We start from the raw sequence: 17492 nt of genomic DNA on the forward strand, positions 1-17492 counted from the left end.
GGTATCATTAAAAGTTTAAATTTTAAAAAAGATAATTTCAAATTCAAATTATGAAATACCTACTTTGTGATTTTTATTTAGTTTTCGTACTGTCAAGATGAGTAAATCTAATGAAGAAATTCGATACCTACATTTTAAAATTTTAGTACAAAAAAGGTAAAAAATGCAACGCAAGCCGCAAAAAAAATTGCGATGTTTATGGACCTGGTGCAGTGTCTGTGAGAGTAGCACAAATTTGGTTTATATAAGCGTTTTCAATCCGGAAATTTTGATATCAAAGATGCACGTCGCTCTGGTCGCCCTATTACGGGTAAAATGGATGCCATTTTTGAAAAAGTGGAGCAAGATCGCCATATCAGTATTTACGACGCAGCTGAAGAGCTGAGAATTGACCACAAAACAGTCTTGGCGCATTTGCAAAAAAACTGGGTACCTACACAAAAAAGCTCGATATTTGGGTACCTCACGAGCACACTGAAAAAAAACCTAGTGAACTACACGGTTGTGATTCTTTATTACGACGTAATGAAACCGAACCATTTTTGAAGAAGCTGATAACTAGTGATGAAAAGTGGATCACGTACGACAAGACATGCGAAAAGGGTCATGGTCAAAGGCCGGTCAGGCTCTTCACAGACTGGCGAAACCCGGGTTAACTCTCAACAAGGTGATTCTGTGTGTGTGTTGGGATCGGAAGGGCATTATTAATTATGAGCAGTTACCACCAGGCAGGACCATCGATTCTAAACTTTACTGCGAACAGCTGATGAGATTAAAGCAAGAAGTTGAGAGAAAGCGGCTGGAATTAATCAATAGAAGAGGTGTGGTTTTTCATCATGATAAAGCTAGACCACACACATCTTTGGCCACTCAGTAAAAATTAAGAGAGCTTGGCTGGGAGGTGTTAATGCATCCGCCGTATAGTCCTGACCTTGCACCTTCAGAGAACGAGAGGACTGCCAAAACCAACTGTCGTGATATTTTAATCAGAAGCCCCAAAATTTATATAGCAATGTGATCATGTCCCTACCTACAAGATGGCAAAAAGTTATCGAACAAAATGGTAGCTACATATAGTTAAATGTAAATAAACTATATTAAAAATATTGTGAATTTTCTTAAAAAATGCGAAGAAACTTTTTCCCGAACCTTATATTTCATCTCGTCTCATCTCAATTCATTTCACTCCACATTAACATTTTCCATAAAAATAAGAATATAAATTAAAATAAGACTTGACTTAAAGGTCTTAGTTACCAGGTCATAAAATCCCATAAAAATATATAATTTAGAAAGTTGTATATTTTTGGTATTGACTGTAGAATACATAAATAAAATAAACAATTGGTTAGCACTTTTTTATCATAAGTTGAAAAACTATTGTCAAAAATAAAATGGGGAATTTTACTACAGAAGACAAAATATGTATAACACGTGAGATAACAGTAAATAAAACTGAAGGTTATGACGATATAATCACCAATTTTGATATAAAGGAAACATGCAAATGGATCGAAAGAAAAAAGTTTGCGAAAGTAATTAAAATTCTTAATTTAACACTCTTTTATTAAAATTTGGTATCTACAAGATTTAATGTGTCTTCAGGTGTGCTTACAATTTCCCGATGACCTGCTAGAAGTAAGTTGCAAAGTTTATAAGGAAATTAAAGATCGAATTGAAGTTGACCTGTATATTATGGGAGATACATCATATGCTAGGTAAATATTAAATTATTTTTGCAAGTTTAATCCTTCAAATGTGAAAAGAAAATGCCAATGATAATGATCGTTTGATAATGAAATAATTGATAATGAAAGTAAAACTCAATATTGATACACCGTGTTTTCTTCTACGATTATTTTTTTTAATCATGCCAAAATATCGACAAATCGTTAAAACAAAAGTCATGGTAAGTACCCATTAATTAAGTGCTTATACCTTCTATTTCACAATTCTTGTATTCTTATTTTTACAGCTGTTGTATAGATTCTGTGGCAGCTATGCATGTGCAGGCCAATGGAATTGTGCATTATGGTCACAAATGCTTTTCAAAAACTGATATACCAGTTTACATGGTATTGCCAAAAGAAAAACTGGATTTTGATGCAGCAATAAATACATTGAAAGAAAAATATGATTCTGATGACAACATGAAGTTATGCCTCTTTTATGGTGCAGAATTTGAACACTGCAATGGTATAATTTTTATTTGAAATAATTTATAAATTTAAAGTAATATTTTTAAGTTCGTATTGTAATTCTTGTTTAGAAAATATCACCCGAAAATGGTTTCAAAAATATCCAAAGAGTTATATATGTCACATTGAATTAGAAGATAAGCCTGAGAGATTTCTTGGAAGGATAATCAAAGACGTACAAAATGTGGAATACCCAATTCAAGCATTGAAAGATTGTATCTGCATTTATTTAGGCTCTCGGGGGCAGACAATATTCAACTACACTATATCTATTCCAGGTATGTATTATTACATAATATCAATTTGTATTTTGTGCTCATCGATGCTGAGCTCTTCGGAAGTTGGTTTGCAATTTATACATCAATTTTTAAATTACAAATTAGCAGGTGTGGCTACAATGTTATACTAATATTTAAAAAAATTACAGCTACCAAATGGTACTTATTAAATCCATCATCCAGTCAATTAGAACAATTGGATGAAACAATATGGTTTAAGCGCAGACGCTTCCTTATAGAGAAGTGTAAAGATGCTAATATAATTGGTATACTTATATGTAAGCTATCAGGTAAACAGACCAAAGATATCATCAGTAGAATGAAAGAACTCTGTAAAGTAAATGGAAAGAAAAGCTACATTGTGTCTGTTGGTAAACCCAATAGTGCTAAATTAGCCAATTTTCCTGAAGTAAGTATAGGTTATTAAGTAATTAAATATTATAATTAAAAGGATGAATGTAATTATTTTGCCTCTTTTAACAGTTCTTCTATTTATTTCTATATTTTTTTATCTTTCATTATTTTAAAATTCAAATTAAATGTTTGAGAATCTGTAGAACACAGCTTTCAGCATCAACTTTGAGACAACTAAATTAAATAACTTTACTAAACAGCTGTTTATATTGAAAAATCTGTATTTTGCAGTAACTATTGGCAATATAATATGTCATAACTATTTAATTCGTGTCTTTAGTAAAATCTCTCATATAGTAATTACAATTCTATTACAGATTGACATATATGTGATGATTGCATGTCCAGAAAATGATCTATACAGTTCGCGGGACTTTTATAGACCAATAGTTTTCCCGTACGAACTTGAAATTGCCCTCAATTCCAACAGAGAACCTTTTCCCACATACCATGTCACAGACTATGATGAACTTCTACCTGGAAGAAGACACTATGGAGATATTAAACCGATACAAGAGATCGCAGATGTTAGTCTAATAACAGGCCGAATAAGAGAAGCGAAAGTGAACCATTTAGATGGCAGTAGTCAAGAACTAGCTGAACAACAAAATTGGGCTTTAGAATCGATAGGAAAGACCCTCCAAGATAGATCTTGGAAAGGTCTAGAACAAAAACTAGGCGAAACTGAAGTAAAAAAGGTGGAAGAAGGACGTAAAGGCATAGCATTACAGTACAGCAATGAACAGGAGTGAATTTTGATTTCTTTATTGTTACTATTTTAATTAAAAAACTTATATCTACTAAGACTGGTTAGTGAAATACAGTGTGGCCATTTCAATAGTATGAATTTATTTTGTAACTGATATTTCCCAAGTTTATTGCACAAAGGTTAGTATCATCAAATACCAATACTGATATGATGTTCTATGAACAGTCATACATTTCTTATTACTGACATCTTAGTGAAAATGAATTTAATAACAGTCTCATTAGTTCAGACCCTTTGATTGAGGGGGTTCTGTGGTGATTTGTGCCATTCTTTCTTTAGCAGTTCTTTGAGCTGAGAAAGCCTGAGCGAAGGGTTCTCGGCTTTAAGACGTGGCAGATTGATTTGTTCAAAGGCTGTGAAGGCTGCTTTAAGTCGTTTTTCAGGATGTCTATCTACTTCCGGCTTATCACTGGAATAGTAAGCATATTAAATTAGGTTTTTATTTTTTTATTAAGCTCTTAGACATAATCACATTATGATACCAATACAGTGGGAACTAATTAAGTTTCGACACAACCGAATGCTGTTGGCACTTTGACCTTATGTTTAGAGATGGAATGGAAGTATGATTGATTATTAGATTGTACAAGTTGTCTATTAATTTATATTCACAAAAAAATATATATATTACCTGAGTATCGCGAGAGCTTCATCAACAGTCTGTGCTAATTCACCATCTAACTGTATCCTGTTTAGATTTTCTTCTAAGGGAGGTTCTTCAATGACAACCTTTGAGGGCTGGGAAAAAGCAGGCATTTATTAATAGGGTTATTTCTCAAGGCTCATTATGTGCATTATATGTGCATGAAAACCTAAAAGCAGTCTATAAAATAAAATTTGTTTGGCATTGAATGCATTTCTCATAGGGGGCACATTTCCTACAAAAGAGCAAGTCTAATTTGGATTCTAAAAGGTTCTAATTTTTTTAATTGTGTATGTGTATCTTATATTTACTAGACATTATTTTATATTGAATATGTTATATATTCTTATTCATTTTCTTTTAAAACTACATGCCCAATTTAGAGTTACAGTGCTAGCAAACACTTTTCTATAAACATCAAAAAAGTACATTGGCATGAAATGAAAAGATACTTCCTACTACTGTTACCTACTATAAGTAGATGAAGAAGCACTTCTGGCTACCAGTTACTAGTACTATTACTAATAGTAATGGAGGCTTACTACATGTATAGGAGTATTTTCTGATCAAAAAGTACAATACAACCTCTGATCTTGCTTGCTAGTTGTAATTTAGAAGTGGTTTTGCAAAGCAAGTTTTATTTAAATAATTTAGAATTTCCAAATCAATTTCATCAACCTATAGTGAAAGTTTCATTCATAATATTTATTTTTATACAGGACCAAATCAAATAATTTATTCTAATTATTAAAGTGAATGGTGGTTTTTTTTTTGTTTAAATTGAAATTAGAATATTTAAGTGTTATTATATTATGTATTGGTAAATTCTGGATGCCGCACATTTTTATAATTAAATTTAATGTGAACAGTATGTGGGAGAATATAACATTGTTTATTCTTTATTCTGATAACCAGGGAACAATGACCTCTCAATGATATAATTGTCAATATTTTAAATTTTTTAGCCAAGTACTTATTTCATTCAGTCAAGAATTAAAATGTTCAAGGAGCTTCTTCTTTTTTCCATGTTTTACAATGGAACCTAAACAATTGATAAATAAATTTACCACAGGCTTAGCAGTTTCAGGCTTAGCCATCTTCTCCTTGGCTTGAGAAATCTGTGCTCTGGTGATTTTTGGAGGAGGTGGTGCAGTCTTGGTGGTACTTTTAATAGATTCCAATTCCTTTTCAAGCAGTGCCTTTGCTTCAGCTTTCTTTTGTAATTGATCTAAACGTTTTTTTTCTTGCTCTTCCTAAACATATAGTATTTATGCTATTTAAATCAAATATTTATTTCTAAACTGATAAAATAGAAACTATGGTTCACACAATATTTTTTGAGGATTTAAATATATATGTATTAAATGTAAAAATAGATGCTGCAAACTTTTTTAATATTATGCATCACAACACTAATTTAGAAGGTTTACGAGATATCAATTCTAACCTTTTTCTGTTGTTTCTTCTTAAGTTTATCATCATTATCTTCCCATTCTGCATCCTCTACAGCTTTCTTTGTTTTTTGATCTTTTTCCAGTTTAGCATTTTCTTTGCGCTGTCGAGCTGCTACAGCTTTGCTATTCTCTCCAGTGAATTTCTTTGGCATTTTGTGCAAATACTGGAATATAGAAAATACCTACATAAGCTTTGTTAAAATTTCACACATGCTTTATTGTTACACATGTATATTTCTATTTTATTTTATTATATATATATACACTGGGAGCGTTTGTATTCTCTTAAACTTAAGGATATACACTTCGTTCACAGCTGTACAGAATACCTGCGAAGTGCGAGGTACTAAATAAAAACTAATCAGTCAATGTGTGAAGTGCAAATTATGAAACGAAGGGCAAAAACATTGGTTCCAGTTCAGTTTTAATGGAATTTGACATTGACAGTTTGAAATCCTGATAAATGTAGGTACTATGTGGTTTCCTTTTTCCAGTAAGAAACCTGAAGATATACCATTCAGCTCAATCTCAAATAAGATAATGATATGAAAAATAAGATGAAGTGAAATGGGGTGAAGTTGATTTGAGATTATTGATCGAGATTAAAATTATTGGGATAAAATTAAATGCTAAGAGATCGGTTTTTTTCCCTGCCTAAACTGATAATCTAGGAATTTGTGCCCGCGTAACCGGGGGACTAGGTGAGCTCACGGGGCTCTAACCTGAGGACGTTAACAAACACTATCCCTAGCAAGAGCAGTGCTGCGCAGAATCTACCAGCGGATCGGAAACGCGGCCAATAGAGAATATTTTTTTGCCTAGATTAGTGGCCGAGCTCACAACCCACCTGGTTTTAAGTGGTTACTGGAGCCCATAGACATCTACAACGTAAATGCCGCCACCCACCTTGAAATATGAGTTCTAAGATCTCAGTATAGTTACAACGGCTGCCCCACCCTTCAAACCGAAACGCATAACTCCTACACCTCAGCAATAGGCGGAGTGGTGATACCTGCGCGTGCGGACTACGCCAAGAAACTCAGCGGGTTGTGTCTGTACGATAATTTACTCGCCGAACTCGCAAGCGATGGAATCGACGAGAATGGTGACTGGCACCGATGGTGGATGAGAGGGTCCGAAATGACGTGCTTAGGGCGACGGCGACTGTTTACCATATGGTCTGTATGTAGATATTAAGCACGGATAGAATATGTTTATGGCTCAAATTAAATCGTGAGATCGCTTTATTTAATATTTATGAAAGTTGCTGTTTAGAGAATAATATGAGCGACAAGCACACTTTTTACCGTCTTCCTGCTAAAATTTATTTAGTTGGAGAATAATTATATTTGGCTATTTCTATCATCCTACCCCCGAACTTTAATAGCCGGTGATCGTCTCACCTCAACAGCATTAATTTATCAAACTAAGTACTCTATAAAATATGCAGTAGGAACAACATTTTAATGAATATATAAATTACCAAAAAATATAGTTTTTAAATAGGTATGGCTTTGAAGCCAATAACCTTATGGAAAAGGGGTGGTAGTAACTTTTTTTATCCAATTTGGGATCTGTATCGGGTTCTCGTTGCGCATTCAATTTCTCACTCGCGCCGTTAATTTAGGTATCCGACACCTCTTCCCTTTGCTATTTACGAGATTCTTACATCGCACTAAGTTGCTTAGTGTAATCTGTCCTTTTCTGACATTACAACAAACAGACGTGTCAAAACTGTCAAAACAATTGTCAAAAATTCATGGTTTATTGCTGTTTTCCTACGATTTTCGTAAAAATAACATTAAATTACTTATTGATTCTCACTTCACCAATTAGTAAATGAAAAGGAATATAAAAGGTCCATGCCTATACAAAATTCTTTAGGTCCCATTTTTGTGTAGAAAAAGACAAATATGGCATTAGTAGCGTATGAAAATAGCGATTCGAGTGATTTTGAAGATTGTGATACAGAAAGTCCTGCTGCTGTAATATCTACTGAGAAATACGGTACCTAAATTTCACACGATACTCTAGCTTTTGATATAAGACTTGTCTTGAGTTAATTTATTGTCGTTACTTTCAGCTGCATCTACTTCGACTTTGGTGCACGACACAACAGAGCCTTGCCAAAATTTATTCAATCTTTTACCCGAGCCATCCCACAAGAAACCACTGGTTGTAGAGGAAGATGATGAGTTCTTACACAAAAAAGAAAAACACATTGTAAAACCAAAGGCTAAGATATCTGTACCTTCATTACAAGATGTAAGGAAAAAATAATTTGGTTTTTAAGGGGGACACCAAACATACAACACAAGGGGCGTTGTGTGAATTATCAGCTATTTGAATGGAGTAAACTTAATTGAAGTTCAATTAAAAACACCAAACTGTTGGTGCAAATACTAAAATGTAGATTTAATTACAAAGATAAATGTTGTCTAAACCAAAAAGTCTTTCACCCCTCCATATGACCCCTTTCAAATGACTCTACTTTATTTAATTTTGCTTCATCCTTCATCTAAGGCATTTTTAAATTGATTGAAGATTTTTATAAACTCAGATTACACATTTTCCACACCTACAAACAATATCTAAAGTAGTTATAAGAAATGTTAATTAAATTGAAATAATCACCTAATCATAATTTTTTTGTAAAAAAACTACTTCATTATATCTTACATCACTACATAAAAAGTAATGTTAACACTTTTTATATATATGACTTGCTCTTACAGTAATCATATTCTCATCAGAGTGCTTGTTATAACAGAAATTCCTATTGGCATATTCAATTGTTAACTGATATTTAATCTTATTTATTGTTTGCAGTTTAAAGACATGGAAGACAGTTTACCAAATAACAAAAATAAAATTCACAGTGGTGGAGTAAGTAACTGCATAGATAAAACTTTATGTTATTTTTAATTGCTTTGTTTTTTTTTCTTAATATGTGTAAAATAAAAAAATGTTTATTATTATGTTCTAGAAAAAATCTGGTCTCCTCAGCATTCTTCCCCAGCCTAAGAATGGAGTGACATTAACAAATAAATCATTTATCCCCAATATACTTGTAAAAAATCCAACCACAACTAGCATTAAGAAAAAGCAGCAAACTCAATCATCACCAAAAAAAGTTAAAAAAGAAACTCAGTCAATAATAAATGATTATTCAGATGAAAGTGACAGTGAGGAATTAGGAAATGATTTCTTTTCAATAAATAAACCTGTACTCATTGCTCCTGAAGTATTGTCTGTAGATAGTGAATTGGTACAAAATACAAACACAAGTAAGGGACTATCAAGTTTCGACTCTCACATTAATAACAATATGAATGGGTATGAAACTGGAGAGACTGATCTAAATGTCGTTGCAAGTACAGAGACGCCCGTTGATAATTCCCATGACTTAGAAATACCTGTTGAGAATCACAATCAACAACCTTCTAATAGTAATGAGGATATATTGGATGATGAAGCTGTAAGTTATGTTTCATTTGCATATTCTTATCATTGGTAACAAGTGGTAATTAATAATATTATAGTTATTAGTTCCAAATGCTTTAAAAATCCTCCTTAAGTTCAAGAGAGCAAATAACTCAATATTATGGCTAAAACTTAATTTTTTTGTAATCTTAACCTTTTAATGCAATTGTTTATTCTGTAAGTATGTATTTTTTCAGTCAGTAAGAAAATCCTAAATGCATGCTTATTAACCCATATGATATTAGAAACAGGGCTATAAAACCCTAGAATAAGAGACACACTAACTAATGTAGGATTATGTATTTTCCTATGAGACCAAAAAATTTAATTTGTCACGAGATATGATGCTACATGACGCTAAGAGCATAAACACAAAAAAGTAGATGTATATATACATGGAAATGTAGTCAATTATATGAGCATGAACCTTATGGTAAGTGGTAATCTTCACTCTTGAACCAACTACAATGTTAGGATTAACAAGCAGCTATTTACCATTAATGACATTGTCTGTGCCTTGTCTAAACAACTTGCACTCAACAAATACCATTTATAAGAGTCCATTCCAGAATCATAGAACATCAATTTTTACATTTTACACTATGCATACACAATTTAAAATGTTTCATAATTGCTGTCTCCAGCATTCCGTTGCAGCTATAGATAAAAATAAATCTACTCTACAATTTTTAAACAAAATTCAACAATTTATTTAGATACTGAAATTAGTCGGAGCTCGTGGCAAGAGAAAACGTGAAGAAATCCAAATAGTTGATGTGAATCAGAAAGAGGTACTTGGTGACTCACGAGAATGGTTACTGAAGAGTCTAATGGATGACACCACCCGGCGAGTATCATCTAGTAAGAAAAGGGGAAATGAACCTACTAATCAACAAAAAAGGAAACATCAGATCACATACTTGGCCCATCAGGTATTTTATTAACTAATATTTTAATTTAACATTAGTAAAAGATTATTAATACCAAGAAACATCAAGCAAAATTAAACAAGCTGTGTTTCCTCAAAATTATATCTATGAAATACTTTATTTCCACAGGCAAAAGCAAATGAAGCAGAGCTACAGAACCAATGGGCTAACAACAGAATGTCAAGAAGACAAACACAATCCAAATATGGATTCTAGAAAAAAGAAAACAAATATAAATATGAAGAACAGTTGGAACATAGAAATAATTAAATATTTTGTATATGACAATTTTATTTTATTTTAACTATAATTTAATAAATATTTACAATATGATTTACAATCTCCTTGCTTTCCTTGCTCTTGGTGGATTCCATGACACATGTGTGTTATCTGTGATTGAAACTATATTCAAACCCCCCATTTGTAAGCCTTTGACTGCAGACTGAAAAAATAAGACATTCTTTTTGTGAGCATTATTCAATTCATATTAATTTCACAGTATAGGTAGTTCAAACTATTATTATTACTGCATAATAATGCATGTAAAAGTAGTTTAATTATTTCTATGATGTCAAATATTTTAAAAAAATATTTAAAAATAGTTGAACCTTTTATGTCAGTAATTTGTATTATAGTGATTAGAAAAAGTCACATTCAGATGTCTAGTTTTTTAGTTAAGGTTTTCTGGGCTTTTGCCTTTAGTCTAGAAAAGATTAATTACCAATCGCCCTGGTCCCAAGCCTTGGACTCTTACTCGTACAGTATTATATCCCTGGACAACAGCTTTCTGTAATGAAACACTAGTCATGATCACTAAATATGAAAAAGGCATATTCTGAAATAAAAAATCTAACAAAGCTTATAGTTATCATGACTGTTTGCAGCAATATGGCTATGGACCTGCCTGTTATTGGCATCCTGGGTTTGGCACACTTTAGGTTTGTCCTATGTCTACCATTAACATGATGATAGGCTGCAATAACAACTCTTGAACAGAAAATATTGTTCTTTTTTCTTTAAGTTTTAAAATTTTTAATAATTAAGATCTTGACTTGCAAACTTTAGCCTGTTTATGAATTTTTATTTATATAGTTGATAGCTATTATAAAATATGAATGTTCAACTTTACATACAGTTGCAATAGTTATTCCAGTAGTTTGAGCAGCAATGTTGGTTCCTTTTTTGGTGTTCTTGAATCCTTCCATGCCGCATGATCTTATGATTCTGACCTTGCCATCGGGTTCGGTTAATGTGAATATTGTATTGTTATGGCTAACACGGATATTGCATATCGGTAGATCCTTGTAGGGAATTCCATTATACAGTTGGTAATCTGATTCTAAGGTTGGAAATAAATTTTGTTTCCTGAAAGAAAAAATACTCACTTGTTTTTGTTTTATAATATTATGAGTAAAGTTTTTTTACTTACGTCTTCAGAGCAGAATCAAGATCAATGATCTTCTCTCCTTGGACTCCTTCGTCTGGAGCAGGAATACGTTTATGAACAAACTTTTCAGTAGCTTGAGGCGTACTCGTTTGGAACAATCTCACTACGCTTGTAACTGAAGCCCGTACAGAGTTTCTTAGCGCACTAATCATTTTAAATTTAACTTTCTAACCTTTCACGGAAATCTTTATACTTGAGCGATTAACATAGACAACGAACTTATTATTTATTTTCCAAACCTGACATATTTAATTTATAGATTACACTAGCAACAATAAATTCAGTGTATTATCTATGTTAATAGCTATTCCATGCTCACACTGACTTTTTGGCGGGAACGCGAGGAGTGCAGAGCCGCGGAACGTAACATCTCGGGACCCCCCGAAAAGTACACTGAAAAAATCTCAGTAAATTACCACCATTTTACTGAGATTATATTTCATCCCATATCATTTCATCTCAGTTAATTTAATTTCATCCCAGTTGATTAATGTCTCAAATTAATCATCTTCATTTAATTTCACTTCATTTCTTCATAAAAATAAGAATATAAACCTAAATAAGACATAACTTATTTAAGTTTAAAGGTCTTAGTTACCAGGTCATAAAAGCTCTTAAAAAAGCATATTCACACTAATCTAAGATCATTTATTCTTTAAAAGGCAAGAGAATAAGAAAAGAACAAGCTAAACAGCGGACGGTTAGCGTGGTATGGACATGTGATGCGTAGAAAGAAGATGCATGTGACTAGGAGATGTATGGAAATGGTAGTGCAAGGTAGAGGGAGAAGAGGTCGACCGAAGAAGACGTGGATGGAGTGTGTGAATGGCGATATGAGAGAAAGAGGAGTGAGTGTTGAGATGACGGCAGATAGAAGAGAATGAAAGAGAACATTTAGCTGTGCCGACCTCACCTAGTGAGATAAGGTGAAGAAAAAGAAAATACTCTCTAAGATACACCATAAAGAGTTATCAAATGAATTATGATTGGATATTTATTTCATTTTTAAAGGAAATACTTATTTATTAAATGTTTTCAAACAATCTTTACGATGAAGGAGATATCGAGTAATAAAATAAAACCCGCTAACGAATATATTTGCGTAATTACGAAAATAAAAAACGATATACATTGTGTAAATAAATGTGGAGCCGGACTGCACGTGCTATACTGTTGTGAAAAACAGACGTAACGAATAATATATTATTTAGCCATATTTATAAGAGGGTTTTCTTGGCTTACCCTTTATCTACCTACTTATGTAACGAAATATTTCAACGTCATTTTCACCAAGGTCAAGACTTTATAAATTCCATGTGTATTAGAGACCGACGACATTACAACCCTTCGTAACAAGGTGACATTTTCCAAAACTTAGAGTTCTTTCACGCGGTCCTATCGTTCTCGTCGAGCTTGCCGAATACGATCGACGTGCAGCCTATGCCATAGACACAGCCCACTGAGTTTCTCGCCGGATATTCTCAGTGGATCGCGACTCCGATCCGGTGCTAGATTCAGCGAGGCACTGCTCTTACTAGGGCTAATGATAGCAAAGTCTCTCAGGCTGAGTCCTACCTGCCGAGCTTGCCTACCAACCCAGAGAAGGTGGAATAGCCCTTCGATGGTACCAGGGAATAGGTAGGGCGTAAAATAAGAATACAATAATTTGTATCCAGAAGAATTTATTATCCTGATAAACTTAGTTTATTTCAATTATCAATTTGCTGTCGCGCGTTAAAGCGCTCTTTTATAACTTTTAAAACTATTTTTACTCATTTAATACTAAAATAAAAATAAAACAATGCCATTTCATTAATCGATGATTTAATAATTTAAACAGAAATAAATAGGGCAACGTAATAATAATGTTTACATTGTTCACAATTGATTTAACAGATAAAACTTATTTCTTAAAGATATTCTTACAATAGAGAACGGACTGAGAGAACCCTCGCAGGGGCGGCGGGACGCCATCAGCCATGAGACGGAGGTGCCCGGCCTCGGCCAGGTAGTTGGCCTTCAGCAGCTCTCGCGTGGCCCACGGCACGGAGTACGGCGCGTCCTCGGAGCCGCCCTCCCGGCTGATGATGTAGCTGAGCATTTTGGGGTACAGCGGAGTGCCGACCAGACTCACGAACAAGTCGTTGCGGAGCAACTCCGCGACCAGCTCATCGTCGATTTCTTGTTTCGCAACTTCTTCCTGCCGACCGACCAGTGTGCTTAGTACGAGTTTTTTTAACGTTCTCGATAACGTAAAAGTTAACTCAAATTTGGGTGCAGTTGGAACGACGCCCCTGGCAACAAACATAGGCAAACGTTCCAACTCCATACAAATTTGAGTTAACATTTACGATATCGAGAACGTTAAAAAAACTCGCTAGTTGAGGTTACAAATTAAAACTCGAACAGAGAGTCAAGTATTTGTATACCTAATAAATAGATAGTGAGTATTGTATTTGAAATTTTGGAATAGTTAATAATAATACACAAATAGTAGTAATATGCAGTAGTAAGAGTAGTTACTGGTTTAATCATTCTCCTATTTAAAAAAAGTTTAGTTTACACTTTACAGTGGAACACACCGAGCATGGTTGGGGCGGCTCACCCAGCGGCGCCGCACGCTTGGGGATATGAGGTCGACATCTCTATGCATTATGTACTACTGACTCGTCTTATCATCTGAAACTGTACATCGGCAGGGCATTTCGCGGTCACACGAGAGCAATGAGCGCTGAATACCTTGTGCTGTTGCAATATGTTCAGTATCTCTTCTTTGGAATGTTGATATTTACTGAGCAAGAGAATCCAGATGGCGTTCACGACTGCGTCCGGGACGACGTCGTCGATCAGCCATTTAATTTCCTACAATAAGTCCAATATAAGGTTAGTAAATGTGTAGGTACGTAGGGCTCCGACATCCGTTGTCCGCGCGCTTCTCCGGGGTCTGGTGAGTGCCCCATTGCAGAGATTTCTTTTTATCGGTTCCGGTGAGTGATTAGACAATATTTTGTTAAAAAAGTACAGTAGGCGCGCGAGTTCATGTCCATCCTGAGGAATGCGGTAGTGCTGTGACCTAGTTATTACGGTAATGTCGATAATAACTACCGATTTATTCAAGAGCTGTCAATTTGGTTTGATGTAACTTGGTAATTTTGCAAATTATAAAATAAATGTGATAAGTAATTACTTATTTATCTGTAAAAGAGAAAAATATTTTTTAAATTCCAATTCAATTACTATCAGATGAAAAGACAACCGACAGATCAGAGTCCGAATCAGTATAGGTTTTTTTCTACCTGAACTTGTTGGAGGCGGAGTAGTCATGGTTTATTCACCGTGAAATAACACAATAGCGTTAGCGTAAATTTTCGGTATCGATAAGCGCGCGTCACAACCGTCAAGGACAACACTAGACATCATTAGCTCATGAACGATCTTATAACATACAAAGGATTTTGGGTTCCAAAAATGAAGGAAGAAGAAAAAAAATATAGATAAATTATTAAAAAAATAAACTAATGAAATATAAACTACACATAAAATCTTTTTGTAAATCTACACAACTATCCAATCAAGGGGGGTGGGAGTATTCACAACATGATGCCTACGGGCTCCGCGAATTATTTCACATCGGGTGGGCCGTGAACCTGTTCATCTGCCTACGCAATAAAAAAATATACTGACTATCTGCGATTTAAAAAAAATGTTTATCGGTTTTATGTCTCTTTATTTGTCCGAGCCGGCGCCACTGTCGGGGTACCTGCTCGCTAAGGACGGGCCGGCTGAGCAGCGCCTTGATGAGCTCCAAGCTCTCCTTGCTGTCCAGAGGGTTCGTCAGCAGCGCGTACAGGTACTCGCACTGCAGACTCGCCGACTCGCTGCACCGACAAACAATTCAACATTAACTTCATATACAACTTCCATAACAGATATGGATCAACGAGAATGAACTTTTTTTACTGAAATTTTTTACTGGTGGTAGGACCTCTTGGGAGTCCGCACGGGTAGGTACCACCACCCTGCCTATTTCAGCCGTGAAGCAGTAATGCGTTTCGGTTTGAAAGGCGGGGCAGCCGTTGTAACTATACTGAGACCTTAGAACTTATCTCAAGGTGGGTGGCGCATTTACGTTGTAGATGTCTATGGGCTCCAGTAACCACTTAACACCAGGTGGGCTGTGAGCTCGTCCACCCATCTAAGCAATAAAAAAAAAAAACTTATATCTCAAGGGGGGTGGCGCATTTACGTTGTAGATGTCTATGGGCTCCAGTAACCACTTTACACTAGGTGGACTGTGAGCTCGTCCACTCATCTAAGCAATAAAAAAAAAAGAACTTGTCATCTTCGAAGGCAGACTGCTGTCGACGAGAGATCACCGCTAATGTCGCTGTTGGACATCAGCAGCGACACAATGGAGCCGTTGCCAAACAGTTAAGATTATTGTCAAACTTCATTTGTAGAAGCACAAAAAAACTGTGGAGGTTTCAATTCGGAGTTGAATAGGATAGAATTTTAATGGACTTCGAACAACCGTATGTAATTATGGAATTAAAATTGTTATTAATCTATCTTCGAGTCGTAATGGAGTCACCCCTAACTTCTGTGACGTAGCGGTATCTATCGGCTACAATTTGGAACCAACATTATTTTTTACTAAGCAGTTAATTTATTAAATCTCTAGTCAATCAAATTAACGGTAACCTTTACCTGGAAGTAATCGGAGGCCAGCAGTTCAGCACGTCGACCAGAGCCTTCCTCTGTTGCCAAGTGTCGGACTCCTCAAGGAACTTCTCGAATAATTCACGTCGACCTTCTTCACTCGCCAATGCCTCCTCTGAAAATAATTTCCGAATCGTCACAAATTGCTGATGCTGATATTTGTTTACTTTAGCGTTGCCTGTTCCATCTCTAAATTAGGTAACAACATTCTGATCTATGCTACTTACAAACGAAATATTTCTTTTTTGTTAATGTTTTTTTTTGTTGTTGAGACTCTCGACGATTTGCTACCAGAAGGTTCTTGGTTACTTTGGTCACATTGCTCGGCGGCCATCAGACAAACTTGAAAAATTGACTGTGGTGGGCAAGGTAGAAGGGAAAAGACCCGCCGGCCGGCCACCAAACCGGTGGCCGGCCGGTCCAAACCAAACCAAACCGGAACGTTGGTCGGATCAGATAACTGCGCTCACTGGACTCTCTGTTGCGAACGCCCTGAGAAAAGCCGAAAACCGAAGGAAATGGAAGCTGATGGTACAAAGAGCCACGAAGGGCTTTCAGAGACACGACCTTCAACAATGGAATGAGCTATGGAATGAGCTCCCCTCCACGGTGTTTCCCGAGCGCTATGACTTGTCCTTCTTCAAACGAGGCCTGTGGAGAGTATTAAGCGGTAGGCAGCGGCTTGGCTTTGCCCCTGGCATTGTTGAAGTCCATGGGCGACGGTAACCACTCACCATCAGGTGGGCCGTATGCTCTCGTCTGCCTACAAGGGCAATAGAAAAAAATGAAGTATGCGACTAAGAAGAAGAAGATAGTCGTGAATAAGCAGCAGAGTATTGATGAGACCTGTGACGGCGGCGGCGCGGTGCGGCCAGTGCTCGCGCAGCAGGTCGGCGCCGCAGCGCAGGCCGCGCCCGCCGCCGCGCTCGCCCGACAGCGCCAGCACGCCCGCCAGCCGGTGCGGCGCCAGCCCCAGCGCCGCCACGCTCTGCACCACCTCGTCCAGCACATCCGGGGGGAGCTTCACGCCCTCCTTGTGGTACTGCACGACGCGCTCCACTAGGATCTGCGCCTCACTGATTCACGGAACATTTTACTTAGAAATTATTACGAATACTAAACAAGAACACGATATCGAAGGGTGAAAGGCTATCTAGT

The 17492-nt window shown here is 35.8% G+C and overlaps 5 protein-coding genes across 6 annotated transcripts in view; 2 read left to right on the top strand and 3 right to left on the bottom strand.

Moving 5' to 3' along the window:
* The first annotated feature begins 1353 nt into the window (after positions 1-1353).
* Positions 1354-3674, top strand: LOC732891 (diptheria toxin resistance protein). The gene is given in 6 exon segments (NM_001046892.1): positions 1354-1535; positions 1606-1718; positions 1976-2196; positions 2270-2476; positions 2626-2885; positions 3208-3674. Coding segments are annotated over 6 exon segments (1377 nt in total). The 5' UTR covers positions 1354-1394; the 3' UTR covers positions 3643-3674.
* Positions 3675-3718: 44 nt separating this feature from the next.
* Positions 3719-6243, bottom strand: LOC101741152 (coiled-coil domain-containing protein 124). 2 transcript variants are annotated; one of them, XM_004926196.5, is made up of 5 exons: positions 6086-6243; positions 5750-5920; positions 5370-5555; positions 4291-4397; positions 3719-4068 (listed from the first exon to the last, which is right to left on the bottom strand). In XM_004926196.5, exons 2-5 carry the CDS (start codon positions 5906-5908, stop codon positions 3885-3887), a joined length of 636 nt encoding a protein of 211 aa, XP_004926253.1. In that variant the 5' UTR covers positions 5909-5920; positions 6086-6243; the 3' UTR covers positions 3719-3884. The 2 variants fall into 2 exon arrangements, with proteins under 2 accessions (XP_004926253.1, XP_021203710.1); XM_021348035.3 differs by having other exon boundaries at positions 6021-6196.
* A 1209-nt stretch (positions 6244-7452) lies between these two features.
* Positions 7453-10508, top strand: LOC101740866 (proline-rich protein PRCC). The gene is made up of 6 exons (XM_004926193.5): positions 7453-7763; positions 7840-8021; positions 8586-8642; positions 8743-9234; positions 9956-10171; positions 10298-10508. Exons 1-6 carry the CDS (start codon positions 7670-7672, stop codon positions 10382-10384), a joined length of 1128 nt encoding a protein of 375 aa, XP_004926250.2. The 5' UTR covers positions 7453-7669; the 3' UTR covers positions 10385-10508.
* Positions 10442-12011, bottom strand: LOC101741005 (small ribosomal subunit protein uS11m). Its single transcript, XM_004926194.5, has 4 exons — positions 11598-12011; positions 11302-11533; positions 10890-10955; positions 10442-10610 (listed from the first exon to the last, which is right to left on the bottom strand). The coding sequence occupies exons 1-4, from the start codon at positions 11765-11767 to the stop codon at positions 10503-10505; spliced, it is 576 nt and encodes a 191-aa protein (XP_004926251.2). The 5' UTR covers positions 11768-12011; the 3' UTR covers positions 10442-10502.
* Positions 12012-13422: 1411 nt separating this feature from the next.
* Positions 13423-17492, bottom strand: part of LOC101744793 (NBAS subunit of NRZ tethering complex) — a 36043-nt gene continuing 31973 nt past the window's right edge. Inside the window, exons 38-42 of the mRNA XM_062668534.1 lie at positions 17181-17410; positions 16323-16449; positions 15376-15493; positions 14355-14477; positions 13423-13815 (exon numbers count right to left, since the gene is read on the bottom strand). Of these exons, the coding sequence (XP_062524518.1) occupies positions 13519-13815; positions 14355-14477; positions 15376-15493; positions 16323-16449; positions 17181-17410 (895 nt within the window). The 3' untranslated portion in view covers positions 13423-13518. The remainder of the gene's footprint in view (positions 13816-14354; positions 14478-15375; positions 15494-16322; positions 16450-17180; positions 17411-17492) is intronic.

This window comes from Bombyx mori, chromosome 5 (genome assembly GCF_030269925.1).
Source record: "Bombyx mori chromosome 5, ASM3026992v2".
NCBI classification, from domain to species: domain Eukaryota; kingdom Metazoa; phylum Arthropoda; class Insecta; order Lepidoptera; family Bombycidae; genus Bombyx; species Bombyx mori.

What these genes read in the sequence shown, in the direction of transcription:
- LOC101741005 (XM_004926194.5), bottom strand. Translation starts at nt 11,767, where the DNA reads ATGATTAGTGCGCTAAGAAACTCTGTACGGGCTTCAGTTACAAGCGTA. An exon ending in CTGGAATAACTATTGCAACT is followed by an intron (nt 10,956 to 11,301) that starts GTATGTAAAGTT and finishes GTTTCATTACAG; the next exon opens with AAAGCTGTTGTCCAGGGATA. An exon ending in GCTTGGGACCAGGGCGATTG is followed by an intron (nt 10,611 to 10,889) that starts GTAATTAATCTT and finishes TTATTTTTTCAG; the next exon opens with TCTGCAGTCAAAGGCTTACA.
- LOC101740866 (XM_004926193.5), top strand. Translation starts at nt 7,670, where the DNA reads ATGGCATTAGTAGCGTATGAAAATAGCGATTCGAGTGATTTTGAAGAT. An exon ending in AATATCTACTGAGAAATACG is followed by an intron (nt 7,764 to 7,839) that starts GTACCTAAATTT and finishes CGTTACTTTCAG; the next exon opens with CTGCATCTACTTCGACTTTG. An exon ending in TCACATACTTGGCCCATCAG is followed by an intron (nt 10,172 to 10,297) that starts GTATTTTATTAA and finishes TTATTTCCACAG; the next exon opens with GCAAAAGCAAATGAAGCAGA.
- LOC101741152 (XM_004926196.5), bottom strand. Translation starts at nt 5,908, where the DNA reads ATGCCAAAGAAATTCACTGGAGAGAATAGCAAAGCTGTAGCAGCTCGA. An exon ending in AGAAGAAACAACAGAAAAAG is followed by an intron (nt 5,556 to 5,749) that starts GTTAGAATTGAT and finishes CTATATGTTTAG; the next exon opens with GAAGAGCAAGAAAAAAAACG. An exon ending in CTGAAACTGCTAAGCCTGTG is followed by an intron (nt 4,398 to 5,369) that starts GTAAATTTATTT and finishes GCTTTTTCCCAG; the next exon opens with CCCTCAAAGGTTGTCATTGA.